General features: G+C 46.9%; 1 protein-coding gene across 2 annotated transcripts in view; it reads left to right on the top strand.

The window, feature by feature from the left end:
• Positions 1-6,802: 6,802 nt before the first annotated feature.
• Positions 6,803-11,848, top strand: part of RSU1 (Ras suppressor protein 1) — a 176,899-nt gene continuing 171,853 nt past the window's right edge. Inside the window, exons 1-2 of one of the 2 annotated variants that reach the window (XM_090047217.1) lie at positions 6,803-6,955; positions 7,032-7,143. In XM_090047217.1, coding sequence (XP_089903343.1) covers positions 7,035-7,143 — 109 coding nt within the window. In that variant the 5' untranslated portion in view covers positions 6,803-6,955; positions 7,032-7,034. Of the gene's footprint in view, positions 6,956-6,988; positions 7,144-11,848 lie in introns of those variants that run through there. The other variant, XM_090047218.1, reaches the window with a different exon arrangement.

Here is an 11,848-nt window from a genome sequence, read left to right as displayed (position 1 = left end):
GCACAATACCACAATAATTGCTGCTGTCATCCTTCTTGAATATGGTAACACTTCTGGCATCTCTCAAGTCACCTGAAATCTGTTTATGTTTCCAGATTTGCATAATAATGATGTATACAGTTTTCCACCTTGCTCATGTGGTATTCCCTCAGGACCACATGCTCTGTTGTTCTTCATCTGCTTAATGGTATTTAACATGGTGGGGAGGGAGGGAAAGCCCCTCATCTTAGAATCAAGTATGAGGGTGCTGGGGTGGAGGGCAGGCAACTGCTGTGGTTTGGGCTTGCTCCATCCCTTACCCAAGGTCAGGGCCATATTTGCAGCTGTTGTCTGTTGTTCCCACCACCTCTTCAACCCACCATCTCTGCCCCCCTGCCTGCCTCTCTTCCTCCCTCCTTCCCCCACTTACCATTGCTCTCTGCCAGCAGTCTCTGGTATGCTACCGCCTGGGACACTAAGCATGGCCTCAGCCTGGCACCTATAGCAATGGTGCACAGCTCACATGGTGTGGGGCCAGGATGGGGCTATGCTCAGTGCCCCAGGCTAGAAGAGGGATAAAGCCTGCTAGCATGCAACAGAGGCTGTGAGGGTGAGGGGAAGCAGAGGATGGGGAAGGAAGAGGGGACAGAAGGTGGGCACAAGGGGGGACCTGAAACTATGGTGGGGGGTGAGGGGGCAGGCACAAGCAGGAGGCAAAGTGCTTGGACCCCCCCACTCTACCTGCGTCCCTACTGCTTGCCCCCCCCGCAGTGATGGGAAAGATGAAATAAATACAACTGTCCAATAATTAGGTTCTAGCAAATATAAATACAAATATGAATATAAATAGAAATATAAATTATATCACATTTATACATTTTCTATATATAGAATCTAATATGGATGGGTCATCTTAAAATCAGGGTTCTTAGATTCAAGTAAACTTTGGTAAATTGGGGATCTGCAATATCATCCTTAATGAGATTGTACCTGCTTGGCTTCAAGAAGCCTCTCCCATGTGGACCTCAAGCCAGAGCTCTGAGCCTGCTGTGGACTCATCCCCAGCTGCCCTGGTGTTTGCTTGTCTCCTCCCCAGGGAAAACCCTGAGACTCACTTGCCATGCCTTAGGTGTTAAGTTCAGTACTGGGATTCCCCTTGGTTGTGGAAGGACATGCTGGGAGTTGTAACTGGCGGATGCTCCAGGGGCTCCATCTCCCCTACACTCCTGCCATGTACCAGCCTGTTGGGATGGTCAGATGTTGGTCAGTCTGACCCTTTGTTGTGTGCCGTAGCCCTCCTGCATCCCTAATCTCACACTCTTGACCTTGGAAGTCAGGCGCTGTGATAATTTTGTTGGCTGCCTCTTTCCTATTGGCTGTGGTCTGCAGCTTATCAGCCATGGTCCTGGCGACAGTTCAACACCCCCGCCCCAATGGCGCTTCATGGTACTGGGTCGACCCTAATGGTGGATTGGCCCTCTGATGTCGAGAGTCTCTGAGGAGCCCTGGGGTGCTCAGCCCCCAGTGTTAATCCTCTGGCCTTTTATCCCAGCCTACAGGGCCTCAATATGAAGACAAAAGAAAGTTGAACAACTTAAACTTCAGGAAGGGCCTGGGACCTCCTCCCTATTCATGCGTCCTGCATCTGAAGGTGCCAATCATCCCTTGGTGTGATCCCAGGTCTCAGCTCACTCCCTGGCCAAGTGCTGAGTGCTCCTTCATCAGGGAATGGACCCCTGGCCTTTCCCCTCGGGAACAGGAGGGTTCCTGGCCAGCCCAACGGCCTGCCTGAGCGAGGGACTCACAGCCCCTCTCTGCTGCATTCTCCCCGCTGTTTCCCCACTACTGGCTTTTATCATGCCTGGGCGGCATCTTCTGAAGTTGTTATCCTCCCGCGCCGGTTCCAGCCATATAGTAAAGTGACTGATGAACCATGCAGGAGACTTGTTCCTTTGTGGCTTGCCCTCGCTCTCTGCCTCTGAAAAAAGCAAGTACACCTTGCTCAAGCAGCTGTTTCCCTGAGGTTGTGGGCTATCCCCACCATGACCCCGATTAGGGGAGAAGGGTTTCTGCCCCTCTCTTTTTATCCCCCTGGAACAGAGATGTTGGGAAATGGCTTCAATGGTACAGTCAAAGAATTAGAATTTCAGTTCAGGAGCTCTTGAAAGTGCTTCTTTCACTCTGCATTAATGGTGGAATAGTCTTTAAAGAGCGTTGTTACATCCTTAGACCTGAGAGAGATGGCTTTGTCTGCATGACTGATAGATAGCTTTGATTGTGCTGAAGAAAATATGCTGCCCATGGTTTTGGGTAAACTTTTGCATCTCTTTTGCTTTGTCCTCCCACCAATTGTCCTTTCGCTCTTGAATTTTTCTTTGGTCTCAGCTTTAATTCTAATATAATAAGAGCCTTAGTCTGTCTGTCCATAACACTTCATTCACACTCTGATTTGTTGTCTTGGCAGCCAATCACAATGCTGACTGAAACAACCAATCAGAGTACTCCAAAAGCGTTCTGGACAGGAGGTGGTGGTGGCACAGCAGAGCACTGCCATGATGGTGGGGCAGAGAAAACAGAGGAAATGGAGCAGGGGGGCAGGCATTGCTCCCCCCCCGCTCCCTGGAGGTGGTGGCAGCATAAGGTGCTGGCCAAGGAGGACAGAGAGGATGGTGGGGCAAGCTTCTTCCCCCCGGCTCCTGGGAGGCGGTGGTGGCGTGGGGTGGTGGGTGGCAGCACTCCGTCCCTGCCTGCCCCCTCCCACCCATTCCTCATGGGCAGTTGGCTAGCGTGGCAATAAAGGTCTTACTTCTGTGTGGAGTTCATGTCATTTCATCAAGCTTCAAAGACTTGTTTTTTTCTGTCAATGACAGCTTGTAGTCTCATCAAACCAGTCCTGATGTTCCTTTGTGAAGAAGCCTAAAGAGTTTTTGTATGTTTCATGGATACCTTTCTTGAGGATCTTCCAGTGATTGATGGCATGAAGATGATCAGGGAGGTTGGATAGTTTTTTGATGAGGCACTGCTGAAGATGATTGCTCTTTGAAGGGTCTTTCAAGCACTCAATAGTGAACCTTTTCTTTGGTTGCTTCTTTTGTTCATGCCATTTTGGGGTGATATTGACATGACAATGTATCAAATAAGGATCCATCTCAGCAGTCATCTGTTTTGGTCATAGTTCTGGTGATACGGACCTTGTGACAGTTTTGGGCACACTCTATGATGTAGCCAATCAGGTGTTGGTGTTCTGAGCCAGGGTGCATCCATAATGTCTTCCATCTGTTGCTTTAGTGGAATAAGGAGATTGTGATGATGAAAGCATATTCCTAAAACTAGCTCAGGAGAAGAATTACATTTGAATTGACTTCCTGCATGCCCTCTTTTCCAAGTGTTCCTTTCCATTGCTCAGAGTCCCTGCTCACTTTAGCATTGAAATCATCAAGAATTATCTTATCTCTTCTGGGGACAAATGACAGGAGTTGGTCAAATTTAGAACAGAATTCTTGTTTTTGTGTTATCATCTGCATCAAGTACTGAGGCTCAGGTAGTGATGACTGTTGCATGTTGTCTGTTGGTCAGTTAAAGAGGAAGGGTCATGAGATGCTCATTGATACCAACCAGATATTTCAGTATCTGAGTAACAATCTTGGTCTGAATAGCAAAACCAATGCTATAGAGGGGTCTGTCTTTTTGGCTTCTCCTTTTCAAAAAGAAAGGTGTAGCCATCACCATGCTCTGTAAGTTGCCCCTCTCTTGCACATCTGGTCTCATTAAGAGCGGTGATGTCGATATCAAATTGTGTAAATTCTCTGACCACAAGTTCTGTCCTTTGTTACAGTTGGTTGCTGTTAGAGTTGTCCATTAAGGTGCAGATGTTCCAGGTATAGGTCTGCTCAGCTGGACTGTGAGTTGCCAATTTGCAGACCTATCTCAGTTCCAAGTTCAATATGACAATCATGTACTCCATACAGGTCTGTAACTAGGAACTTCCATTAATCAATAGCTCCTGTTGCTGTCGCCACTCTCCCATCGCCATTGGATATGCTGTTGAAGGACAATGCCTGCATATGTTTTCTTTTAACACGATATTGTTATACATCAGCAACCACAAGATACTTTGCAGATAGAAATCTTTAATCTGACCACAAGGAAACCTAGGAGGCCAACTATTTCTATTTCACCACAGCCTTCATTCAATTTGCAGCGACTGTGAGGTATTCTTTATTCAACTGTCTGCTCTGCCATCAAAGACTTTTATTTTTATTTTTGGGTCCTAATCACCACTCTACAGAATCATTTTTAGTTACTTTCTCTTTGGCTTACTTGACAATTTCAATATTCCTATAAAGCAGAATAGCTTCAACTGGACCCAGATGATATGTCCAATTCAATGAGATGACCTTTTGCGTTCTTGACAGAACCATTTAGAGCAAGGGTTGGCAACATTTTGCAGTGGGGATTGCATTAAAGGAACTGAGCTCTAAGTGTGGGCTGCTTCCAACTTGGCCCGCTCTCCTTTTCTATGGGTTTGAGGACATTCTCAACAGCACATTTGGAGTGATGAGTTGTGATGACTTCCATTTGGCTTAGCAGTACTGCCTGGAGAATCAGTTTCTCATTGTTTTAGATGCTGTATATGTAACACAAGCTGTCTTAAAAACAAAAGCTAACTAATACCTCCTAGTCTTTTTTGAGGCTGTGAACTCATTCCAGGGTCATGACCCAGTTTGGTCAGCTTGTGACCACACCCAACTCCACTTGCAGTCCAAGCCCATGTGCAGTAACTGAATTTAAATGGGCCCAAAATGGGGTTGTAGCCCCTAGATTAGGAACCACTAGTCTAGTGTTTAGGATGTCAGGTTAGGTCAGAGCTGACCCAAGTATGACCTCAGCCAAATTTTATATTAGGTATTTACTGGAGGAGGAACTAGAACTCAGGTCTTCACTTTCAACTTCCAGGTGAAAGTTGCAATCATTATGCTAGAGTTCTGGTCACCTAAATTCATATCTTACATGTTTGAGCTGGGTTCTTTAATCTCCGAATAGTAGAATAAAAAGGAATTCTTCCAGCTGTGTTTTGATGTAGAAACAGGGTTTATTTAGGTACACCGGTCCCAAAAAAAGGATTAGGGAAATGGAAAAAGGACAAAAACAACAAGTCATTAATGTGAGGACACTTTAAACAGAATAACCACCTCACCTCTGACCTAACAGTTAGTATCTGAAGGAAAATTTAAGCAAAATCTTTCAGAAGATGGGAAAAAATTAGTATAACTTTACCAGACACACCAAACTGCAATTAACACAGGTGATGGTTTTATGACTGATCACACTTAACCTGTCCCTCTAACCTCTCTGTGCTCCACAATGAAGTTTCACTATGAAACTATAAGTAATAGTTGGTCTCACCTTTTGAGTGGTCATATTATTTTACAGAATTACATTTATCTTTCTTGAACATTCTTTACCCGATGTGCAACTATTGTAATTTCTCTCCATTTCACAGGTTTCCTGTGCAAGTCACTCCTTTCATTTACATAAGGTTAAACAAAAGGATTTATCTTAGGCTGTATCTGTTTCTTTCCCAGGTGTCAGAAAAAGAATGTCATGCTTGAAAATTTGTCTGACATCTCTCCCCAAAATAGCTGTTGCCATTATTCTAAACAATTCTATCCTTTAAGGAGAAGATGATATAAAAATATTTGGGGTGGATCCAAGGTGGATGCAGGGGTGCAGTCGCACCCACTTTTGATTCCTGCTCTACCCAAACCAACTGCCTTGCCCTGGAGGCCTTGTTTCTATTAAGGCAGCAGCAAGGGAGTCCCTTGACTTCACGGCTCATTATAATCTGCCTAAGTCCTTCTGATCTCTTCATTCCACAACTGTTAATAACTCTCTCTTTTTTTAAATGGTATTAATGTTTCACTAATCAAGCTGTCCTTTCTTCAGCCATTCCGCTGCCTTAGCTGCTCCTGGTTATGTAGCTCCTATTTGACAAGTCGTGCTGATCAGCTTTTAACTCTAGTTAAAAACATTAACTCAGGTGTGGAAATAACTCTTACTAAAACAATGGATGCACTGCCAGGATGCTCAGGAAGGCTAGATTTTGCTGTATGAATCTGCAAGGTGATTTAATTCTAACGACAGAACTAATGAAGCAACATCTTTTGAGTGTCTTTTGCCTAGTTTGTTGTGGTTTTAATCTCTATTATTATGTAGCAAATGAATGCATATTCCAATAAAATTATACTTGTTTTTGCATCAACTGAATAGTATAGCCCCAGGCTCTATTGTTAGTAAAGCTACTTTCTTTTTCACCAGAGAAAAGTGTGTTTTGTTATATGTGCCCATGCACTGCACCACCTCCCCCACATCTCTGTCAAATCCTGGATCCCCCCAAGAGTACTCCTGAAAGCAGAGGTGCAAAGGCAAAGCAAGTGCCATTTATTGGAGCTGGCCCGGTCAGCCTTCTCCTGGGAAGGAGCAGGAGCCCCCTCAGCATGAAGGTGGTTAGGGGGCATTTTCAGCTGGGGGCAGCTGGCCCTACGCAGAGCGGGATATCTCTGGTCCCAGAGCCCCGTGTGACAGCAGGATGAGGGCCTGCGCAGGGCGCGCCGCCCCCTTCCCGCCTGTGTTGACATCTGCAGGTCCCTCCCCTCAGGCGGGTTCTCAGCCGGCAGCGGGCGGGGTCCGGCTCCTTGGCCGGGCGCTGCCATTGGGCAGCTGGGCTCCCGGGCCGAACTTTCCAGCCAATGGGCGCCGGGCGTAGGTGGAGCTGCGGCTCTGATTGGCCAGCCGGGAGCGGTGCATTCCATGATAGTGGGAGCAGCCCCGGCCTAGAGCCATTCGCCTAATTTGGAGTTTAGAGTGGTTCGCCGCCGCCGCCGTTCCCGGGCGTGGGGGCTGCTGCGCATGCGTGGGGCGGGGCCTGGCGTCCACCGCACCCGGGCAGAGCTGCGAGACGTGACCCCTCAGCCCAGTGAGTGCAGCGTGGGGCTGGCTGTCCCCTGTCCTGTCCTGTCCTGCTCTGTGACGCGCATGTGTTTCGCCCGCAGGCCATGTCCAAGTCTCTGAAGAAGCTGGTGGAGGAGAGCCGGGACAAGGGCCAGCCCGAGCTCGACCTGTGCGACCGCGGCGTCTCTAGCATGCTGGACGTCCCCGGCCTGTGTAGGTACCGCCGCGCTCGGCTGGGCCCTCGGGGCGGCCCAGGCCTGTCCTCCTCCCCCTGGGCGGGTTCCGAGTGGGAGGCCCAAGTTTTGTGCCCTTTAAAAAAGAGCCGGCAGAGGTGCGGCCCCTACAGCCACTGGGCCAGCGCCTTCCTGGTCTTCAGGGCCCATCCGACACCCAGATTACTCCATCTCCGAGCCTTGGTGCTCAAGCTCAGGGATGATGTAAAAGCCTGTGCATGAGTGCACGAGTCCCCTTAAAAATCTATGTCTTCAACCTGTCCTGTGCCGACTGCTCCTTTCTCTTAGTTTATTAAATAGTATTTTTATGTGACTGACTTGGAGAAAATACCCCATGGCTTTTGGTAAAGTGAAGGAAGTGCTGGGAACTGCTTGACATCGGGATTTTGAGTCAGTGCATGGTCCATCTTGTATTTGTGGTCCCTGAAACATGGTTAAAACTACATTGTTAAAGCTTCAGCTCTGATTCGGGCTGCCTTGTACGACTGTTTGTTTTAACTCAACGCATGGGAGCAGTATCGCTGCCTTCAGTTTGGAAATGTTCCAGCGCGTCCATTGATTTCAATGGGAGCAACTTTTATGGGCTTGTCCTGAGTTTGACAAATGGTGAACTGGGGTTTAAATATACAGTATGTAGTTCTGTTTCTGCAAAGGCTTCCAACCATCTTTTTTGGTCATGGAAGGCTTCATGTTGGGTTCTGAGTTAGGGCCTGATTCTGTATTTCATAACCTAGTGAATTGCTAGAGTGAACTGCACTGTCCGTTAGGTTTCTTATAAAAAGGGAATCGCTCATTGTTTTCTCATCGCTATGTTTAGTAGTATGTATTGAATGAACGCATTGTAATGTGTATGTGTTGAATTAACTTTACAGTTCATTGCTTTTGAGTTAAAAGGTGTTTCTGAGCTTTCTGCTGTGAACCATGGTGCTAAAGAAAAATAACTTGGGCCATGAGCAATGTAAGCCCAATGCCATTAGCAGCAGGAATGCTGTGTTTCTGCAAAAAAGGTCTGTACGTGTAGGGGTCTCCCTTTTCTGTCCTTTGCACTAACGCTGGTTGGTACTAGAAGAGATCAGATGATCTAAAAGTCAGAATTGAATTGTTCATAGTAAGACAGGATGACCAATTAAAGACTAATACAAGCATGAGTTTTCATAAGCAGCAGTTTGCTTGGTGAAGTTGCCCTATGTTCTCCCTGTTGCAAGACTAACCCAGCTAACCGCATCTGCATTTGTGTGAGTTGTTTCTCAACTCATCTGTGAGGTGCCATAGATTGTCAAGAATTGAGCTTCATATTAAATTTAAAATGCTATATGGAACTGTCTGTATCAGAAGAGCTCTTTCAGTTGATCATACTTATTCAGGATTGAACTCATTCTGGCATTTTTAACAATGATACTACATAATGCTGTAGGTCAGTTAAGTAATGGGCCTTTGTTTATGAAGACCAGATGCTATCTAACAGCATACTAATTGTACCTGATAAGCCTGTCTATGAATAAGGGAAGTATATTCTATTTTCCTGAGCTCAGTGTTTCATCATTATCCAGAGCTTGGGGTTTCAGGGTTCCAGAGCACAGGGAAGTGGAACTGATTTCTTTCTTCTAGAGGTCCCACATGACTAACTGATTTCTTTTTCTCTCATGTGCCATTTTTCTAACTTGACACCTTGAAATGAATGAGCACTTAAGGTGCTGCAGTTGTCAAAAGGTATTGGCAGCGTTCGTCTAAGGCAGGGACGAGCAGTTATTTTGGGAGGAGGGCCACTTACCCAGTTTTGGCAAGCTGTTGAGGACCGCGTGGGTAGCCCTGCCCCTTGACAGGTACCCCGCCCCTGGTCACCATCTTGGAACCAGTGTCCCAATGTCTTGGGACCAATGTGTTAGGGCCAGTGCTGGCAGGCCCCAGAGCAGGGCGCAGGCTGGCAGGGGTCTGTGGAGCCAGGCTGGGCTGCACCAGCAGGTAGAGCCCTTGCAGACCTGCTCTGGGGCCCACCGGTGTTGGCCCCAGGACACTGGTGTGGGCCCTGTACACCTCTTCACTCCCAGTGCCCCGCAGCCTTGCGGTACAGGCGGGGGGCAGCGCACAGTCCCCACCCCCTGCTCGCCAGCAGGGAAGGAGCTGATGCTGAGCATGGGGAGAAGCGGCTCCTCCCTGTGGCTGGCACTCCTCGCTGCCTGTGTAGGGCTGTCCTGAGCAGGCACAGGCAGCCCCATGCAGGCTGCAAGTAGCTGCAGCACAGGGCGGGTGAGGAGCCACTTTTCCTCCATGCTCAGCACCAGCTTGGGCCCTGCGCCGGCTCTGGGCTCGCACGTCGGGGCTGCACACAGTGGCAGCAGCTGCAGCCCCCCACTTGCCACGCTGGCCAATGTTTGCTACCACTGCCTCTGGGCTGCCCAGCATGTGAACTCCAGGTTGGCAGGAGCAGTAAACGCTGCCCAGTGCAGCAAGCTGGGGGACTGCAGCTGCTTCAGACATTCGCAGCCCTGACAGGTGAACCCGGAGCCAGCTTGGGGCCCAGGCTGGCAGTGGGGGTGGGTTACAAGCTGGAGTTGAGTGTGGGGGAAAAACTTCCCTTTGCCTGCCCCGTGGCTGGTGCCCCACACTGCAACCACACACAGCCTGCTTGGGGCTGACTGTGCCTGCTCAGGACAGCCCCACGTGGGCTGCGAGTGGCTGCAGCAGGGAGGTGATGCCCATGGGGCGGGATAGGGGCTGTTTTGCCCAGGGTCTTCCCCTGTTTCCCCCCCTTCCTTCCCCCTGCTCCCCCCCCCCCCCCACTTCCCACCTGGTTCCGGCATGGTCCCAGGCCAGAAACCCTGCTGGTGCTTCCGGGTGTGAGGGACAGGGCCGGGCTTCCCTTGGGTCCTAAGATGCTTGTTTCTGTCATTTTTGACAGGAAACAAGGACAGATCAATATTCATTTTCTAAATTTTTTAGGGGCCCCACGGGCTGCATAGAATCGCCTTACATGCTGTATTTTGCCCACCCCGGTCTAAGGGTTCAGTGCTTTCCACATTCTCCTAGTAAATCAGTAAGGAAGTAGAGTTAGTTGACCCATTTCTGGATCTCTGTGTGGTCACTTCCTAACCTGGTCCTCTTTCTGCTTGCTATTGTTCTCTCTCTTTCACTTCCATGCTGCCTTTTTGTAGTGTAGTTTGGCAAGCAGCCTCCAGCTTCTTTTGGCAGCCCTGCATGCCAAATTGTCTGATGCTTTCTCCCTTAAGTCTGTGCTGTTTAGCTTCCCTCATTGTAGAGCACAATTTGTGTTTTATTAGGACTCGCATGACTTTTTATAATGTAAGGATACTTGATATCTGTAGTTTCTTCAGCTAGCTGCTGAAAGCTTTCCCTGCAACCTTAGTTGTTTTCCAAAGATAAGGGTACACCTCCAATCCTATTTTCAAAGCCTAGTAAACTACCAGTGTGCTACATGTTGAGAGCATCCAGGCAGGGGATTTATGCAGAATAGTGCATTGGAAATGCTCATATTGCCTTACTTTGCAGTGACTTTCCTACAGAAACTCTCCAGGTTAAGTGAATTATACAGTAGAACCCAGATATTCTGTAAGGTTAAGTTCCTTATCGTATTTCCCCCTATTGCACTTGAAAATAAATGTTGTGAATTACTTGATAAATTAGAGAGCTATAGCACATAGTGACACAGGACCCTTGGGGTGATCCAGCTATATATGATAGGGATTTTATTTCATAGGGTTCCTCTTCTCAGACCAGCTGCATGGGACCATTGATGAGCTCCATGTGAGTTATGAAGTGGCACACTTTGAAGTAAAAACGGCAGCAAAGAGTTGAGTGACTGCTCCATAATTCAGCACCCAACTGTGAATGAGAGAGGTTGCAAATCACCCAGATCTAAATGAGCTGAATTCTGCTCCATCAAAATGTTGTCAGTAACACTTATGTAGCATCTGCCCATGGCTTATATAGTAACCTTTCCTTTGAGTATTGGCCCATTTTTGTGTGGAAGCTATTATGAAAATACAAAATATGGTTATATTCTAAGAAAGAAACATTTATTGCAGAAGTAGAATAGGCTACGTATAACATTAATTTTAAGTTATTTACATCAAGACTTCTGGCACTTAAGCATGTGCATCAAATCTTATCTATAGATTTTTTTTTTTTCTAAATTTTTGGCTGCCCCCATTGTACAGCAGTAGTTTAATCCATTTCTAAACATTTACAAAAGGCAAACTTTTTAATGTCAGTGAAATCAAAACAAAAATAAAACACTTTGGTACAATGTTAGCTTTGAAAAAGTAAACTTGCAGAAGTCAAACATTGAGTGTTTCCTAAACTATTGATAATTGCTGCTATTAAAATCAGTGGCCAGACTCTGAGTGTTTTTAAGCTTTCAGTTAGTGACTGTATGCTTTGTAGTACTGTTTATGATATTAAGTTTAGTTCCTTGTATATTTGATTCTGCTGCAGGTTTAGAGGAATGTAATTAAGGATTTGTTTACTTTGATCAATATATAAATGCATGTGAAGTGTTCTCTGCAGATGTGACCCAGAAAGACCAACTAAATGCTTAAACTAGAAAGGAAAGGAAAATAGTTTTCTGTATACATGCAGATAGAATGCACAATGATCTCTCCTTTATAACTGATATTTCATTTTGGACTTGAAGGAAGCCTCTCTCAATTTAATATTTGAAGCTCATG

This window comes from Crocodylus siamensis, chromosome 5 (assembly GCF_052110815.1).
Source record: "Crocodylus siamensis isolate JL-2025a chromosome 5, ASM5211081v1, whole genome shotgun sequence".
NCBI classification, from domain to species: Eukaryota; Metazoa; Chordata; order Crocodylia; family Crocodylidae; genus Crocodylus; species Crocodylus siamensis.
This window is presented reverse-complemented; position numbering and strand designations above follow the sequence as displayed.